The following is an 18691-nucleotide window of genomic DNA, read 5'->3' as shown; positions in this document are numbered from 1 at the left end:
CCCCACCATGAGGCTGGCAGGACTTGGAACGGTTCTGAGGCGAACCAGCCTGGACGAGGACTGTTGGGGGGTGTCTGGGCTGGAGCCCCGCCCTGAAGGAAAATACCACTTTTGCTTCCCCTCGAAAGTGAAAGCGGGGCCGCACGCACGCTCCACCCGAGCCACTTGCGCTGCTTCTGGCGCGCCCGGAGGCAGCTTCGGGACCTCCCTCCGCAGCACGGCTGGGCCAGCGGTAGCCCGAGTCCCGGCAGGGGCGCCTTCCCTCCGGCCGCGAGCGAGGCGGGGCGAGCGAGCGAGAAGGCGGAGCGGCGCTTCCTCTTAGCCCGCCCGAGCGGAGTCGCCGTTGAGCCGCGCTCTGCAGCCGCCGTCGCCTGTCCGGGGCCGGATGGAGGCGGCCTACGTGTACCGCCTGGCGGCCGCGCTGGGCTCCGAACTCCAGCGGCTCTCGGATGACTTCGGGACGGCCGCCCTGGCCGGGCTGGTCTCGCAGGTGGTGCGCCTCCTCGAGCTCCTGGAGACGCTGGCCGCGGACGGAGCGGCGGGCGGGCTCGGCGGGGCGGCCGAACTGCTGTTGGGAGCGCCGTCGGGAGAGGAACCGCCCGGCGCCGGCGTCGCCGAGCGTTCGCGGCAGGTGCGGAGGCTGGTGCGCTCCCCGGCCGGGAAGGCTCCGGCGTTTCCCCGCGTTTGGGCACGGGCGGCCCGGCCGGTCCTGCCGCGTCCTTCTCCGGTGGCGGCTTGGGCGGAGGGAGGGCGAGGTGAGCCGGCCGAGTGTGCGCCACCTCCCTGGCCGGGTCGGGCCTCTCCGGCGCCTCTGGGTGCTGAGCGCTTGGCGCAGGTCGAAGCGAGCGGTGCGCTTCTTCCCCTGGCAGGTGGCGGAGCAGCGACTAGCCGAAGCCCGGGAGCGGGAGCAGCGCCTCCAGAACCGGCTGGCCCAGCTGGAAGAGGAGCAGCAGCGAACCTTGAGCTGCCTGGCGGGGGGCCAAGCCCAGGAAGGTGAGGCCGGGCCCGGCAAGGAGTAACGGTAACAGTAACAGAGTTGGAAGGGACCTTGGAGGTCATCTAATCCAACTCCCTGCTCACCCAGACTTGTACTAGGGATTCGAACCCCAAACTGCCGACCTTTCTGATCAACAAACTCGGTATCTTAGCCATTGAGCGACCTAGTCAGGAGGGGCTTTCCTGGAGGTTGCCTTGGGCAGAGTGGGAGTGGGAGGGAGAGGGAGAGGGAGCCCAGTATCTTTTCTTGCTGCTTCTGCCAGAGTCTCTGCGCATCCACCTGTTGCTTCCACCTCGCTTGAACTTTGAGCTGCGGGAACTCCAGCAGCCGTTTGGCTGACTTCCTTGTTTTTGTGCTGTGAAGGGCCGGCTGGCCCCATAGGCTTCCTGCCACTAATGGTAGCCCCAAACAGAGCCCAAAGTGGCGTGGGGGGCAGGGAGTGCCTTTTAACAGACCGCACTTTGGAAGGCTGCAGTGAGCAATTCCACCCCGCAGGTGTGCCTGTGACGCAGAGTGAGCAGTTCCATTTGCACAACAGGCTTCTCTGTGGTGGGGCGGGGGTGTGTTCCACAAATCTAGCCTGGTTGCTTAAGTCATTAGCCCAGGTGTGTCCTTCCTGGGGAAGGCGGCAGCCTCCTGGTCTCCCATGTGTCGTTGTGCTCCCGGCTCCTTGGCTAGATGGGCCAGGAGAGAATCCAGAATCAAGATGGACTGGAGAGAAGGAGAGGGAGGCTTCCTTCATCACCGGAAATTTCCAGTTATGCATCATGAGTTGCAGCTCAGCCAGTAATGAAATCTGGGCATCCAGAGAGGAAAGGCAGGTGTGACCTTTGTTGGGTGCCCGACACACACTGGTGCTGCCTTTGAGGATGCCACTCCCTGGCAGGGAGGAGAGAGAGGCTGACTCTTCCCAAGGGAGGGGGTTAAACTCACCCCAGCCAGCTGGATGGCTGAAGCTCAGAGGCTGTCATGTGGTTTGCTTGGTTTGGATTTAGCAGGTGATGTGAATTCCAGCTGTAAGTTTACCATTTGGCTTTCTGTGCAGATCTGGTCAGTGGGTTTATTTTACAAACAGTGATTTGCCACTAGCAGGATTTTGATGAGAGACGGAGGTTCTTCTTTCTCTTCCATCGGGTCCATGTTGTTCTTGCCATCTTTCGTCCTCCATCATCTGTTTCATTGGTTTTATTACAATTTCCCTGTTTGGATTGTGTGAGCTACGCAGTGTCATTGGGAACTTCCAGGTCTGAAGAACATAAAGAAATAAAGAAATGTATCCATGAATGCTGTAGGGTAACTCTTGATTGGAAAAGTAGCTGAAGCGCTAAGTAGCTGAAGAGTGGGTCCCTGGCATCATCCCTTGGAGCCCCCTTGTGCCAGAAGAGCAGGAGATGCTGCCAGGGCACCTGATGTCCATGGGCAGAGGGAGCACATCCTGCCTGCTGCAGCCGGGTTGAGCAGCTGTGGGGGAGGCAAGGTGGCCCCTCCTTCAAGGGCTCCCTTTGCTGCTTACTTCCTGCTTGCGTGGTGGCTTCTCCTGCCCTTGGGTGCCGCCAATGAGAATCAATCTTGCGAGGTTCCTTCTGCTCAAAGCTCAGCCGAGCGATGGCAAAGCCAAAGGGACGCCACAAAGCCGCTCTCTCTCCTGCCCCAGACGGCCCTGGCCGCCAAGAACGGAAGCTGATGATGCAGCTGAAGGAGGTGGTGGACCATCAGCGGGACAAGATCCGTGCCCAGGACCATGAGATCCAGCTCAAGGCCCGGGACACAGAGGCTGTGAGTGCCAGCGGGTCCGGCTGGAGGGGAAGGCAAGGGTGGGGGGCCTCCCACCTCCCCCCAGTTGCTGAGGGTGGTTGTGGGTCTGTCCTGCAGCTGCAGGAGCAGCTCAACCGCTTCATGACTATGAATGAGAACCTGCGCCGGAAGCTGGCCGTGGTGCAGGCCCAGCTCAGGAGTGCCCTGGAGAGGAAGGGGGAGGTGGAGGCCCTCTGGGAAGCAGAAAGGCGTGGCAGAGCGGCAGAGCCCGCCAGCACTGGCACCCCCACGGTGAGCGGGACAGAGCAAATGCGTGGAGGGAGGGCAAAGAGGGCTTGGGGCCAGTGCAACCTAGAGGGGCTATGGCCTCCTGGACCCCTCCTCCGTCTGGCTGAACAAGAGCCCTGTGGACAACTACAGTGGGCACTGCCAACCTTACAAGGTAGACCAGATTAGAAACCGACTCCACAGGAAGACCCCAGGGAGTCGGGGCGGGCCAGTCGAGCCTTTTTATAAGGCTTCCCCGCCTGCCTGGCCTTGCTGAGTTTCTGCCCCGCTTGAGGGCTTCTGGACGGCTTCTCCAAGGTCATTGCAGTGCCTCCCTACAGCACCTTTTGTCCTTCTAAGTTGGGCTCCAAGTAGTCTTGGGATAGGGGGAGCGCTGGAGGGGGTCTCGCTGAGGAGCATGAGGCTGATGGCACCCTGAGTCCAGCCTGGGCACTTTTCAGATGAAAGGGGGAGGTGGTGCCCACAAGCAGGTGGCCAGCGATCAGCTTCATTTTACAAATCATTTTATTCATGATTTTAGGCATGACATCAGACTGACCTGGGTGGCTCACAGAGCAAGACAATGTAAATGTCCCCCATCTTTCCTTAGGAACAGGAGGAGGGGGATATGGGAGGGGCTGCAGTCCCCCCAGAACAGCCCCCTGACCAGCGCACCTTCTCAAAGGAAGAGCTGCAACAGATCCTGCAAGAACGCAACGAGCTCAAGACTAGCCTCTTCTTGGTGGAGGAGGAGTTGGCCTACTACCAGCGGTCAGTCGGTCTCCCCGGGTATGAGGTGGGGGAAGGAGGGGGAGCTTCTCTCCTGATGGACCCATTGCAGCCCCACAACTGCCTTTGCTCCAGGACAGCTGGACTGATTCTGGCAGGGAGCCCAAGTTGGTCTTCTGACAGGGAGTAGTTGCTGCAGGGTCCTCTATATAGGGGTTTGGGGGGATCCAGCCCTGCTGAAAATACAGGGTGCTACCAACCCCGGGACCGCCCCTCTTCTTTGGTGTCTCCTGGCAAGAGTCCCCTTGTCCCCGTCAGGAAGCTTTTGGCTATTGAGAGTGGCTTATTGGGATGGGTGAAATCAAAAGAAATAATAAGTTCTTCTTAAGACCACAAAATCTGTGATCCTTATCCTATAGTACTGCTGTAATCTTCTTTTACTTTTCACCAATTTGAAAAGCAGAGGATTTTTTGCCTTCCTTCAGAAGACTGAGCCCCCAGCCCACCCAAAGGAAGGGGGCGATCCCTTGAAGACCCTCCAGTGCAGGAGTCCTCCACTGCCCCTCCCCAAGAGACACCTGTCCAGCCTCTACTTAAACACCTCCAGCCCTCAAGCAGAGTAAAGAGCGCTTAGTGTTCGGAAACACTTCCCACCCAAACACTCCTAATTTAAACCCTTTCTTTCTTGCCCTCCGGAACCAGCTTGGAAAATTCCACCTGGTCTTCTGCTTGGTGGCCCTTTGGTACTTGAAGATGGCTGCCACGTCTCCGTGTGGTTTTCCTTTCCCCAGGAAGCTCCAGTTTGCCAGGCTCCTTCTGTGGTGTCTGGAGTTGGTCCCAGCCCCAGACTCTGAGAGAGGCACAACCCCTTCACTCCTTCCCCATGAGGCCTGGCCTTGCTCACCTGCCCAGGGAGCCGGAGGCCAAGCCTGCCAGCTCACCTGGGGATAGAATAACAGAATAACAGAGTTGGAAGGGACCTGGGAGGTCTTCTAATCCAATTTCCTGCTTAAGTATGATACCCTATATCATTTCAGACAAATGGTTGTCCAGCCTTTTCTTAAAAGCCTCCCGTCTTGCAGCATCCACAATTTCTGGAGGGAAACCCTTCCGCTAGTTAATTGTTCTCACTGTTAGGAAGTTTCTCCTTAATTCCAGGTTGCTTCTCTCCTTGGTTAGTTTCCATCTGTTGCTTCTTGTCCTGCCTCTGGTGCTTTGGAGAATAGGTAGACTCCCCTCTTCTCTGTGGCAGCCCCTTTGACATTGGAAGACTGCTATCATGTTACCCCTAGTTTTAGGTGGTCTCCAAAAAACCATGTTGACTTTAAGCTAGAGGAAACAGTGAAAGAAGCTGAGTCCCTGGGCTAGAGAAAAGAATTAACATAGTTCTCTGAGCCTCTAATATAAGCAGCTTTTAAAAAGTTCAGGAAACAGGCAAATGACGTTTACTTCAGGAATCTGATTATCTTTAAAAATGGGGTTAAAATGTTTAGCCAGAAAACTGCATTTGAATTTTGAACATTGGCGTATCTCTACAGGTAGAAAATTCTGTGTAATCAACTTTTTTTTTAATTCCTAACTTTTTGCATCCCAGAAACTACTTTTCATTAACTTCTTTTGAGCTAAAATACAGTTTACAAGCAGTTTCATTTCTGAGCTCACTAATTGGATCATTGCACCTTTTTTTTTAATCTCATGCAGAAACATTGTTTTATAATTATCGGGTTACCCTAACCAATCTCATTGTACATATGTTGTGCACTGGCAATAAAGGTTTGAATCCCAACTCTTTCTTCCAACTGGGAATGTTTATATTTTAATACCTAACATAAAAAAAGTTATTGCATTTTCTCTTTTTTTAAAAAAATAAAGTTTTTATTTTAGTTATTGATGGTCTGTCTCCCATGGAGTTTGGAAAACAGCAGAAGTTTCTAATTGCATGGCTTTATCCCAGAGATACTATCCAGCAGGTTCTGACAGGTTCTGGAGATTTCTGGTAGCGGACATTTTGAGTAGTTTGGAGAACCGGCAAATACCACCTCTGGCTGGCCCCAGAGTGGGATGGGAATGGAGATTTTGCAATATCCTTCCCCCAGGAGTGGGGTGGGAAGGGAGATTTTGCAGTATCCTTCCCCTGGAGTGGAGTGGGAATGCAGATTTTGCAGTATCCTTCCCCTGTCATGCCCACAGAACCAGTAGTAAAAAAATTTGAATTCCACCACTGCTTTATCCTCTCCAGTCAAGAGGTTGCATTATTTAAATTATTGTTGGTCACACAGGCCACCGCTGGGTCTGGCATTTTTATCCACCTATCCAGTCCTTCCCTAGGACCTGGGATGGGCAGGTGTGCTGGTTTGATGGTTGTTTCCCAGGAAAGCTGCCTTTTGTAATTGACCATGGAGATTTTTTTCCATGCCGATGGTGATCAAGTGGTGCTCCAGATGTTTTCAGATTGCACCCAAGGTGTCTATGACAATTGGTGCCACATTTGCTTTCTTTTGCCACAGTTGTTTTACTTCTATTTGCAGGTTTTTGTGCTTTGTATCTTCCCCAGTTCTTCCTCTTCTCTTCTGCTGTCTCCAGGTACTGCAACGTCCACTAACCAAACTTCTTTGTTTTTCTTACCAACAGTTGTTAAGTCTGGAGTGTTATGTGGCAGGTGCCTGTCTGTTTGAATTCTAAAATCCCAGAGCACTTTAGTTTCTCCATTTTCTATGATTTTCTATGACTTTCTCTATTTTATGGTCCCACCTGTTCTTGCTTGCAAGCAAGTGGCATTTCTTGCAAATCTTCTAATGATCTGCAAGAAAAGTTGCCACTTTGCCATGCTGCCTGTGTGATCTTCTTGCAGCAGCTAACCAGTTGATCCACTGCTTCTTTAGCTTCTTTGCAGAGGCAGCTCTCGCTCTCTGTCACTGTCTATTAATGGCATGAGAAATGAACCAAGAAACTGCACCAGATCCGGAGGCAGGACCAGGCTGTTGGTAGACCCAGAGGCTTCTGAGGGAGGGAGTTTGTGTCAGAGCTTTGGGGTAAAACAGATTAGGAAACAAACTTCCCAGGAAGACTGGAACTCTACTTCACAGAGATAAGACCACGATAAGAGAGTTTTTGCAAGCCTGATTGAGCTTAATCACTGCTTGCTTTGGATACTATCTTGCTTTGAATACTATCTTGCTTTCCAGGACTTAAAGAATATTTCAGCCCTCTTTATTTTAGCCCTCTGATTCTTGACGAACGAATCTTTTCTTTTATGTACACTGAGAGCATATGCACCAAGACAAATTCCTTGTGTGTCCAATCACACTTGGCCAATAAAAAATTATATACTATTCTGTTCTGTTCTGTTCTGTTCTCTTTCTGTTCTGTTCTGTTCTATTCTATTCTATTCTTAAATTATTCAGTTTATGTAGCCATCCATTGAAATAGTCATCCAGAGTCGCCTTACTGATGAGATTGGGGGGGGAGTAGGGGATAAATTTAATAAATAAACGTAAAAATAAAATATATGACTTTGGGCAGCTCACAGTAATTAAAATATTAAAAAACTAAATCTATAAAAAAAAACCATTGTATAAAGGCAATATAAAAAACCCACCATCTGACATTGTCCAAAGTGCAGTAAACCAGCACCTATCCACAATCGTCCTCAGAGGCACCGCAGAGGCTCTGCCACACATTGGAGTCCTTGCCTGCAATGGCAAACTGCCTATTTCCCACCCAGGGATCCCCCTGGAACTTCCAGCCTTCCAGCTTAGGGACTCGGCCCTTCGATTCATCTGACTGTTTACCTGACGTCATGGTTGAGTTGACTCTTAGTGACCACACTGTGGTCTGACACATGGTACACATGTTCTGATGTCGGTTGTTCAAGTTGCCATTTTGTAATTTCCCTTATTGTGTTTGTATTTAACTTACTGCATTTGTGTTTTGTTTTTTATATAGTGAGTCTGGGTTACCGTGGAGTTGGGAAGCACCAAAATCTAAATAAATTTAAAAAATGTCAATAAATCTGTCCTTCCAGTGGTCCCCGATTGCTTGTCTAGGTTTGCTAGAGGCTTTAAGGAAGAGGCTGGACAGGCAGCAGCAAAAGCACCTTTTGTCTGAAATGGTCTCGGGTTTCCTGCTTGAGAGGGGTTGGACTAGAAGATCTCCAAGGTCCCATCCAAATCTGTTATTCTGTTACTCTGCTGTTTGTTGTCTTTTCCCACGCAGCTTCCTAAAATACGGTGCCCACATCTGAATGGCGTATTCTAAGTGCAGAAGGGAGAGGAGAGCAGTGGCTTCTTTTGCTGCTGCCTCACACTCTTGGCTCACGTTTAGCCTGTGACCAAAATGGAAGGCAACATTCCAGGTGTAGTCCTACCAAGGCCTTATGAAGCAGGACTGACGCTTCACATGATCGTGATTCTACCCCCGTTGATGCAGCCTAGGACTGCTTTGGCCTTTTGGGGCAGCTGTCACACACACTGGCTCATATTTAAATGGCTGTCCACTAGGACACCTGGATCCTCTTGCAGTTATTAGAGGAGAGGTACCAGTAGATTCCCCCCCCCCCCATCCCACTCCTGAGACTGAGCTGCTTCTGCCTCCAGGGAGCTGCTTAATGGAGAGCGAGTCCCTGCCCTCCTCCTGCATGCAGTGAAATCTGCCATCAAGAAGCAGCGCAAGAAGATCTGGGCCAAGATGCTGGGCACAGAAGAGGAGCCGGCAGGCAGGTGGGTCTTTTGCCAGCCTTAGGCCAGCTTTGTCCTCCTCAGGCATCATTCATCTCTCTCTCTCTCTCTCCCTCTCCCTCGCTCACTCTCTGGCAAATGTGTGGTCTCCAACAAACCCACTAGCCACAAAGAATCTGGCAGTCCAGCTCCCCTTGGCCTGGACAGATCAGAAGCAAAGAGGATCTGGCCTCTTGCACACCTGGGAAGAGGAAAAGGGATTTATTAATTTGGTCCCCTCAGGCCGAAGAAATGGCATTTGGCCTGAGAAAGAAAGAGTAATGGCTGCCTTCACATTTTGCCGTTGTGCTGGCTCACCTTTATAAATCCATCTCTTTATAACCAACTCCAAACTCTTGGCAGGTACGGAGGTGAGGCTGGTGCTCTGTAGCTCCCTGCATTGACCGGAAGGTGGGGCCGTGTTTATTCTGCAGCCACTCAAGGCAGGTTCTCCAAGAGAGCACAGGAAGGGCGGAGGCAGCGAATCAGATTAAACTAAACAGAAGTGTATATCCTCAGATAGTTTCTCCAACTTGGTTCTCTCTTAGAAATAACCTGGCATGGTAACATACTTTCATGGAAAGAGGCTGCTTAATCAGATGTGTGTATCATTCAGTAGTTTGCAAGTGCCATAATTTCATCTCCTGCAGTTCAGGAAGGGAAATAGAAGAAAATCAGCCAGTTTAGGAAGAGGTTCATTAATGAGGGTGCAAAATTAAAGGGAGAAAGATGCAAACTGTAGCCGTTCATCTAATCAGATGGTCCAGAGGGTCTAGCAGTGGCAGCACTCCAAGGAAATGTGCCCCCCCCCAATTTCAGCACATGCACGAAAACTCACAAAGTTCATTGAGGTGTCTGCAATGCCTGCTCTGTTCTGCTCTATTTCAGGGAGGGAGAGGAGGAGGAAGGTGAGGGGTGGCCGATAGGCTCTCCTGGTTCTGACTGCACCGATGGCCACCTGCCCGAGTCCAGGATCAAGAGCTTGTGAGTCTGGGCTGGACAGAAGGGGGGCAGTTGCTTGGCTGGGAGGGAATCCTGCCGGGGTCCCGCAATGTCTCTGGGGACAAGGGGAAGTAAACAGACCACCAGCCCTGGGGGGCTTTTCTGGGAACCCCTCCCTAGGAAGGTGAAGCTTTTGGCTTATGGATGAAGCAGCTTCTGGTCTCATGGCTGAAGCAGGGAAGTTGGAGGGTGTTTCTTTCCCAGTCCAGCCTAAAGGCTGGGGATTTCCTGGAAGTTTCCTGGTGGAGTTCAAGGTTAGCCTCCTCTCATCAGCCAGACTCCGTGTGTGTGTGTGTGTGTGTGTGTGTCATTTTGGCCCTTGGTGAACTCCCTAAATTCTGCATGACCCCAATAAGTGCCAGGCCCCTTTTCTCTCCTCACAGCCCCAGGAACTCTGGATTGAGAGCAAAGGAGCTCTGAGTTCCCCAGTGGGAGAATCATTCTTTTGTATTTATGTTTGTTTGTTTATTTTTCTTATAAGTAAGGCAAAGTGGTGAATACTGTACTCCTTCCTCCTCTTATTCCCTTCTTCCCAACAACCACACTGTGAGGCGGGTTGGACTGAGACACAGTGATTGGGCCAAAGTCACCCAGCTGCCTTTTGTGCCTAAGGCAAGAGTAGAACTCACCGTCTCCTGCCATCAGGCTTCCTAAATTGGCTTGGGACGCAGAGGGGCCGGGGGGGGGGTGTTGACTGTATCTCTACTCCATGTGCAGCTTTCCCCACAGCAAGGCCAGTCCCTCCAGTGGCTCCTCTGCTGAGAACCACAGGGGCACCAGTGGTCAGAGCAATGGCCGGAGACATTTTCTTGCTCTCTGTTCTCAGGGGTTTCCTCTGTGTCTCTTCCCTCCCAGTTTCAACCAGTGGTATCACAGAACCTCCCAGCCCAGCCCCCCAGAAAGCAGGCCTGGAACCTGGGAGATCATCAACGCAGAAGATGTCAGTCCAGGAGAAGAGCAGAGGGAAGAAATGCCCCCCAGTGGCTCCTCTTCCCCAGGCCCAACTTCCCCACTTCCTTGAAACGGGACACTCATTGCTGAACTTGCAGCTCTGCCTTTCTGGGCCCCAGGAGAGATGCTTTGGGAAGCGCTGACCCAGCTTTGCCAGGAGCCTGGGGGCGCTGCCCTCCCAGACCCCTCGCCCTCTCCAACGAGGCTGTTCCCTGTGCAGAAGGTAGCCAGAACCTGCCCTGCAGGTGCTGTGCCCAGAACCGGCTGCCGGGCCTCCATCCTGGGCACCTTCCACCTGGCCCTCCCTCCACACAAGGTTGCGCCTTCTGGTAACTGCCTGGAGCAAGAGTTGTACCCTGTCCTGTGCCTGCAATTTCCAGGATGGCCAGCTAGTGTGCAACCTTAACATTTAACACCAAAACAACAAGGACAATAAAATGGAAAATGTGCAAGAGGGAATGAAGAGCCTCCTTGGGAGGAAGCGGAAATCCCCCCCTCCATTACTGAAGCAGAGGGAGGGGGCAGGGCAGGATATCCTACCCCAATATCCCCCTCCCACCAGTTTCCATATGCCACTCAAAACAAGCCTTTCATGCAAATCTTAACCGTGGATAAAGCACCCCTTCATTCTGGGGGGGGGAGGCGGGGGGACAAACTGGGAGCCTCCTTGAACTCCCTCTCAAGACACAACTCCTGGTGCCCCTCCCTCCCCTTTCCCTAACCTGAGAGGAAGCTGCAGCTCAACCTGCTCTGATCTCCAAGAAAGGGGGAAGGGGGGGCTGGGGCTCCCCTTCTGAGTCCAGGAAGGTCTCAGAGAGGAAGCTGTGATGCTTGGACAGAGACGTGGGGGAGGGGGGCTGGCAGAAGTGGAGGTCAATCGTGGGGGTGGAGACTCCTGCTCAGGGGGGAGCGTGGAAGGGGGCATCTGATCTGGCCCCAGGGAACAAGCACAGAAAGTTCTTTAGCTTGGAACCAAATAAAGTTCTCTTTCGGGTTTTTTACTGCTGCTGCCCGTGCTTGCTAGGACTCCAGCCTAGCCGAACAATCCGGGTTCAGTGGGGTCCCGCCGTAGACCCTCCGCTTTAAAGCCTTTGGGGCCTGTGAATGCTGAGGGAGGGGAGCGGAGGGGTGGGGGTCCCAGCCTGGGGTTCTGCCAGAATCCATAAGACAAAAAAGTCTCGTCCCGTCCACCCCACCACCCCGGGCTCCGCTGGTCAGGGGCCTCCTAGAGCCCTCCTGCAGGTCGCTCCAGCCGCCCAAGAGGGGCCCGGGAGGCTGGGGCCAGAGACCCTGATAAGCCTCTCAGGCGACGATACTCCTTGATCCCCTTCCTCCTCCGCCCGGCCAGCTTCCTCAGGAAGACTCGCAGGAAATAGGCGGGAGACGCTTCTGCGCTGAGGGTCGCGGCCGCCCGACTTCTCCCAGCCGGGTCCCCGGGACTATGGAGCGCGGCTGGCTTCTTCCGCCGCCGCCGTTGCTGCTGCTGCTGCTGCTCGGCCTGCCGGACCCCGGGCGCGGCTCCTCGGAGCTGGAGCTCGGGGGAAGGCACGTGTGCACGATGGAAGATAGGTAAGGTGGGGGGGGGGGAGCTGGCCGGCCACGCTTCTCTCCGACGGTTGCCCGTGCGCCCCGCTCTGTCAGGCAGGGTAACCCCGACGGTGGCGGCGCGTTCCGCTCCAGGGGCTGGAGGGCGCCGGCGGGGCTTCTGGAGGGGGGCGCCTTTCGGCCTTCGCCTGCCATCTGCGGCTCTCTCCCAGCCCTCGCCCACGCCTTCCCTTTCCGCCCATTCTCCGCCAGAGGCCCCAGTGGACTTCCCGTGCTCGGACCGGCCGGGAAAGCTGGGAGTCGAGGTGGCAGCCCGGCGGAGGCCTCCCGGTTCTTGTTGGGGTTGTTTGAGCCTCGCTCCTCTGTCCGGAGCAGCGCCGCTTCGCCTCCGAGCGCCCCGGACGCTCCTGCTCGGCTCGCGGGCCCGGCAGCGCTTGGCTCCGGGAGACTCGGAAGGGGTGTCCAGCCTCTTAAGGGAAGAGGCGGGTGGCTGCGCCGAGGGCGGTCCGGTCCGGGGGCAGTTATGGCCAAGGTTGGGCTCCCGCTCTCTGGCTAAGGGCGGTCTCTCTCCCGCTAGCCTGCCGCCCGCCCTCGTCTGCTGCCCGGGATGGAAGCAAGTGGGGCCCGAGTGCCCCCTGGGTGAGTGGCTCTCCGTGCGAGGGGCCTCCCGCTTGTACACCCATCGCCACTCCCCCAGCCTGGAGTTCGGGACGGGGGGAGGGCAAAAGTCAGGCAGGGACCCAGACCCGACGCGGTTCCTTCTGTCCCGGGAACGCCGAAGGGGGGGGGCAGAGCTGCAGGATGGCCCCTCCGGCGGCGGCTGTACTGATGCTTTGCGTCCCCTTCGAGGGGTGGGCGGAAAGAGACGGTCCCCTCACCTCGCCCCCCCCCCTCGCTTTCCCCGCAGCTCTCTGCTTGGGCGCCGACGCCTGCCAAGAGCGGGAGATCTGCATTCGGCCGGCGGTCTGCCGCTGCCGGCCGGGCTTCTTCGGGGCCAACTGCAGCGCCCGTGAGTACCGCCCAGTTGGGGGAGAGTCAAGAAACCGCTCCCCCAATTCTGACGGGGGTCGGATTCACCCCTTTTACCTTGGCTTTCCTGGCCTGTTGGGGAACCCCTTCCCCCAGCTCTATTTGGGTGCCCGCCCTGGCCGTGGGCTGACTTCTCTCCTGATCCCTTTTGCCTGGCTGGGCAGGAAAGCGCTCCTAAGGTTGGCACCTGGAAGGGCACCAGGGTCCATGACAACTTGGCTCCTGGGACAGACCCTGCTTCCGGCCAGTCCTACAGCAGGGTAAGGGGGCTGGTCCAGGGTTTGAGGAGGCTTGTGCTTCTCTTTCAGGGTGCCCGGAGCAGTTCTGGGGCCCAGACTGCAAGCAGAACTGCCACTGCCACCCCCATGGCAGGTGCCATCCAGCCAGCGGAGAGTGCAGCTGCCACCTGGGCTGGTGGGGGCCGCTCTGCCAGTTGGCCTGCCAGTGTGGGCAGCGAGGTCACTGCCACCCCGTCACAGGCAGCTGCCAGTGTGATCCAGGCTGGTGGGCCCCTGACTGTCGGAGGCAGTGTCAGTGCAATCTCTTGGGCTCCCGCTGTGACCCAGCCACCGGCCGCTGCCTCTGCCGTCGGAGCTGGTGGGGCAGGCGATGTGCCTCTCTCTGCAGCTGCAATGGATCACCTTGCGCCCAGGAGTCCGGGCGATGCGAGTGCACGGCAGGGTGGTGGGGGGCAGCCTGCCAGAACCTTTGCCAATGTGTGCACGGCCTGTGCACCCCTCAGGATGGACGCTGCACCTGTGATGCTGGCTACAGGGGCCGCACCTGCACAGAGCCCTGCCCTGAGGGGACCTATGGACCCCAGTGTGCCCACAGGTGAGGAGCCTGTGACTCCGGGCATGCCCTTTGCCCACCCAAAGAGGCTGAGGGAAAATCTGAGTGCTCGGCTGCCAGGATGCCCACTCGCCCTTTCTCTCCTGCCCCTGCAGCTGCGGCCACTGCAAGAACCAAGAGCCCTGCTCCCCCACGGAGGGGGCCTGCCTGGCCTGCGACCCCGGCTGGAATGGGACCCACTGCTTGCAGCCGTGCCCTCTGGGGCTGTATGGAGACAACTGCACCCAGCCGTGCCCCCGCCACTGTCTCCAAGGAGAGACTTGCCAACCGCAGACAGGACGATGCCAGAACTGCGAGGCAGGATTCATGGGGGCCAGGTGGGGTCTGAGCTTGGGCCCTCTGCACCAGCAGCAGCTGGGGTCTTTCTGGCTGCCAGAAACAGGGAGGGAAGGAAGCAAGGGCAGCTTTGCAGAGCTGTGGGAGGGACGTGGCCAGTGGGGAATCTGCTCCTGCCCCAGAGAGGGACCTGTCCTCTCTTTGCTTCTGCCTTTCAAGCCCTCCATGGCTTTGCTGCAGGTGTGAGGCCCCCTGTCCCCCCGGCTTCTTCGGAGAAGGCTGCCGGTCCTCTTGTCCCAACTGCTTCCACGGGAGCTGTGATCCTGCTTCTGGGACTTGCCTCTGCCAGCCTGGCTACTGGGGCACCAGGTAACAAGGTGGGGTGGCTGCAGTGATGCCCTGCTTCCCCCAGTCTTGCACCCCATTTTCTCTCTGCCTCCTTTTCAGCTGCAACCAAAGCTGCCCGGAAGCCTTCCATGGCCCCAACTGCTCCGCGGCCTGTCCCTGTGCAGAGGGACCGTGCCACCCTGTCTCCGGAGACTGCCCGTGGGGTGAGTCTGCCTTCCCTGGCCTGATCTGAGGCTGATCCAGAAGGTGCCCCCTGGGGAGGTGGGCTTCCTCAATGACTCCTTCCTCCCTCTCCCAGAAGTCCAGGGCCAGGAGGCCCTCCTTGCAGGCATCCTGGGCCCCCTCCTGCTCCTGCTGGGCCTCTGCTGCTGCTACTGCTGCTGCCACCACCGCTGCCGTGGGGCAGCCTCTGTGGTCAGGTGAGAGCCCCCCATACACAGCCAGAAGAGTCAGAATGGACCCTCTTTGGCTGGGTCCACAGCAGGTGTATGTGTTTGTGTGTGTAGGGGTTTCTCTCTTGGGACTGGATTGATTCCCATCCCAGACTGGTTTGAGCAGAATAGCCAGGGGAACGTGGGCAATGTCTAGTCCAACATTGGGTGGGGGCTGAAAAGCTTCATTTGCGCCTCCTTGCTCAAGCTGCCCTATGACCCCAGCGAAATGAGACCCTGCCGAGCTGGAGGGGGCCTGGACCGGGAAAAAGTGGGTCTTCCCGGTCTGAGCTCCCCCTCTTTCCTAGGGCACCAGGGGCCGAACGGGATCCCTTCCCTCCAGCAAAGCACCGCCTAATAGCCGGGCTGCCCAGCCTCCCTTCCAGCTTGCCCTGCTTCTCACCAGGGGGCTCAAAGCTTCCACGGGTGACAGGTGAGGATCTATCCCCAAGGAATGCCAGCGCAAAGGGGCCTGCCTTTCTGTGCCCCCTGCCCCCGCTTGCCTGCTCTCCCAGGAACTAAGGGGGGCTGAGGGGCAGTGCCTGTGGTGGAAAGGGTTGGGCCTGATAGCCATGTTCTGATGCTTGTCCTCCCCCAGTTGCCCACCGAGACCCGGAGGTACCCTTCAACCCCAGTTTCATTGAACCTACATCCACTGCCTGGCCCTCGGACAGCTCCTTTGGCTCCTTCGAGGGAGCCAACGAAGAAATGGGGGGCTGCCAAGGGCCTCAGTCTGCTCTCCCTCCCAGCGAAGGTAGGAGTGCAAGTGAGGGGAAAGGTAGGATCCCCCCTCCCCAGTAAGTCTACATCAATCTTGCCCAGTGCCAATGGATCGTAATGCCAAACTAGGGAAATCCCCGAGTGTCCCACTCTGATTTTGCTGCTGACCCCTTGGGAGGAAGGGAACAGAATAACAGAGTTGGAAAGGACCTTGAAGATCCTCTAGTCCAACCACCTGCACAAGCAGGAGGCACCATCTCATTTCAGACAAATGGCTGCCAGTCTCTTCTTAAAAGCCTCCATTGTTGGAGCACCCACAACTTCTGGAGGGAAGCCATTCCACTGGTTAATTGTTCTCATGGTCAAGAAATTCCTCCATAGTTCTAGGCTGGATTTCTATTTTATTAGTTTCCATCCGTTGCGTCTTGTCCTGCCTTCAGGTACTTTGGAAAATAGATGGACCCCCCTTCCTTCTCCTGGTGGTGGGTGGTGGTGGGGAGGGGCTGCTGTGGCCTTGGCTCAGCCCTGAAGGGAAGGGGCTGCTTGTGCCTAATGCGCAGGTGAGGCTCAGCTGCAGGTGTGTCATGACCCCCAGGTATGGTGGGATGAGGCCCCCAGGGGGCCTGCTCAGCTGTACCCCTTGCCCCTGCTTGGGGTGCAGAGACTGTCTTGTGTTAGTGCCCTACTAGGGTGAACCCAGCCCAGTCTTTTTTTTTTTAATCCCCTTCTCTGCTCTTTCAGCCTTGCCAGAGGGCAGCGTTCTCCCCGGGGCAGCAGCATTGCACCCCTCGCCCTTTGCCATCCCTCGCACCTCCAGCATCGCCAAGGGCAAGAGGCCCTCCGTCTCCTTTGCAGAAGGGACCCACTTTGGCCCTCAGAGCCCCAGGGCCCTCCCAGAGGCCCTCAACCCCGCCTGGAAGCCAACAGCCTCTGAGAGCTCAGTCCAAGGAGCTCCTCCTCTGCAGGTCAACCGCCCCACGGGGGCCTCATGCCACTCCCTGGGCAGAAGCTGCTATGAGAACGTGGCACCAGCTGCCTGGGAGGACAGTGGCTGGGCCCCTGCAGGTCACCATCCCGGCAGCCACAGGAGCTGGGCTGACGGCTCCCAGCACCTGGTGCAGAGAGCGGAGCCCTCGGAGGCAGACGCTGTGGAAACTTGCGTCCATGAGCCCAGCATCACCACCATTTACGTGACCGTGGGCCAAGCCAGAAGGGGCAGCAAAGACCCCCCTCCGGCTGCCCAATGGCATCAGGAGAGTGGGCAGGAGGAGGCTGCCTGGCCAACAAGTCTGCAGAAGCTGCCTTGGAAGGCGCTGGATGCTGCGAAGGGCACCTCAAGGAAGATGGCACCAGAGGAGCCCAGCACGGCTGAAGATCAAGGCCTGCTGGCTCCTGACGAGCCGATGGAGGGTGGAGGGAGCAGCGGCAGCCTAGAGGCATGACCCCCCCCAGAGGGGCACAGCCAGCGAAGCAAACATGCCCTGCCTCTGGGTTTGCCCCAGGAGCCCAGCTGTGTCCAGCACCCGCCCACAAACAAGGGGGGGGGAGCAAAGCTTCAAGGGGTCCTGCGTGGAGGAGGCCAATCCTGCCTTTCCCTAGAAGGGATTGGGCCCCTAACCTTCAGTCCTTTGGGAGATTTCCCTCACCACTGGAAACGCTGAACCCAGAGCCTGCCTGTGGTTGCCTGATGTCCCACGGAGCCCTTCCTTTCTCTTCCGCTCAGAAAAGTCTGTGGCAATAGTCTGGCATCTGGACAGGTGCTGCTTTGGGTATCTCTCAGTCGCTGCATTGCCCTGATAAGGCAATTGGCCTGGAACTGCGGGCACCTGCCACCCCTGCTGCCAACAGTTGGGCTCTTTTTCTTGTGGATACCCAGCCTTGAAAGGGTCTGGGGAGCTGCCAGTGGTGACCAGCAGGGGGCGGTCTTGGACAGAAGCTGTATCTGTAGAGGCTGAAGGGGCAGTCATGCCCCGAAACCTCCTTGGCACCCTTGAGCAGAAACGCTTGGCAAGCCGAGACATGGAAGAGCCAGTGGCCACCTAAACAAAACATTTATCAAAAGGATGAACGAGAGTTAAGACTGTATTAACTATGGACTCAATCTGAATTGGGATTAAAATGATTCTAGCTTTATTAAACCCCAGTTACTTCTTCCTGGCCTGTCCCCTTGTTGGACTATAGCAGCCAACAGTGGTTTATGGTTAACTAAACCCTGGTTTATAGTTTATGGTTCACTAAACCTTGGATTACTTAGTGCAGCCTTCTGGGCCCACATGACACCCTGAACCCCGACTGAAGCATGCCAATTACTTGTGCCCAGAACACAAAAGGATGTATCGGGATGCCCACCTAGGATCTGCATTTCAGCCTCCCCCGGCCCTTGTGGGTCAGGAGGGGCCCTGATTAAAAAGCCAGATCTGAGCTGTGTTCAGACCAGCCTTTACACCCAAGCCCACGTCCCCTCTTTGGTGGAAAAGTCCTCACCCCTGCTGGGTTCTCCAAAGGGGGAAGGCTATTTTTGCCTCTGAATGTTATCGTTATCACAACTTCACGTGGGTTCTGTAATCTTTCAATGGAGTTTGAATGAATATGCAAGACCAGAGTTGTGATTTGTTGCCTGGCTTTGCAATCACAACTACCCCACATGCAGGGCGTCCTTGTGAAAAGTAATGCCCCTACAGTCCAACTGAATCAAAGGGGACCATGGGAGTCAGAGGAAGCAGTTGGGCCAGCCCTGTCCTACAGAAACCTCACCAGGTTTGTCTCTTCCCCACCCCCCAAAAGGCCCGTTCTCGGAATCTGCAGGCACATCATGTCCTGCCCAGAATACATTCCTGAACGGTCCTCCCAAAAGGTTCTGAATGCCTGTCAGCCTGGAAGAATTAACCACTTCCAAAGCTCTGGGCTCCGTCAGGCCCTTGTCAGATGTAGGTCCCAAATGGGGATGTGGGTGTCTCTTCTCAGGAAGGGCAAAATCTCTCCAAGAGCACGGTGTGAAATTGCACAAGGCAAAAAGAACCCCAGAACAGCTTCTAGGAGGTCTGCAGGCCTCTCTCACCTTGCATAAAGTCAAG

General features: G+C 56.0%; 2 protein-coding genes across 2 annotated transcripts; both read left to right on the top strand.

Moving 5' to 3' along the window:
- Window positions 1–385: 385 nt before the first annotated feature.
- RILP (Rab interacting lysosomal protein) lies at window positions 386–11247 on the top strand. Its single transcript, XM_070956516.1, has 8 exons — window positions 386–631; window positions 870–993; window positions 2652–2773; window positions 2870–3043; window positions 3630–3790; window positions 8344–8466; window positions 9352–9447; window positions 10321–11247. The coding sequence occupies exons 1-8, from the start codon at window positions 386–388 to the stop codon at window positions 10484–10486; spliced, it is 1212 nt and encodes a 403-aa protein (XP_070812617.1). The 3' UTR covers window positions 10487–11247.
- A 610-nt stretch (window positions 11248–11857) lies between these two features.
- Window positions 11858–17206, top strand: SCARF1 (scavenger receptor class F member 1). Its single transcript, XM_070956518.1, has 11 exons — window positions 11858–11985; window positions 12539–12600; window positions 12869–12970; window positions 13299–13824; window positions 13938–14159; window positions 14359–14487; window positions 14566–14669; window positions 14765–14885; window positions 15206–15330; window positions 15496–15651; window positions 16359–17206. The coding sequence occupies exons 1-11, from the start codon at window positions 11858–11860 to the stop codon at window positions 17057–17059; spliced, it is 2376 nt and encodes a 791-aa protein (XP_070812619.1). The 3' UTR covers window positions 17060–17206.
- The last annotated feature ends 1485 nt before the right edge of the window (window positions 17207–18691 follow it).

Source organism: Pituophis catenifer, unplaced genomic scaffold (genome assembly GCF_029215685.1).
Source record: "Pituophis catenifer annectens isolate HBS135680 unplaced genomic scaffold, rPitCat1.0.hap2 SCAF_48, whole genome shotgun sequence".
In the NCBI taxonomy this organism is placed as follows: Eukaryota; Metazoa; Chordata; class Lepidosauria; order Squamata; family Colubridae; genus Pituophis; species Pituophis catenifer.
Note: the sequence above shows the minus strand (reverse complement) of the source record. Positions and strands in the feature narration are given on the sequence as shown.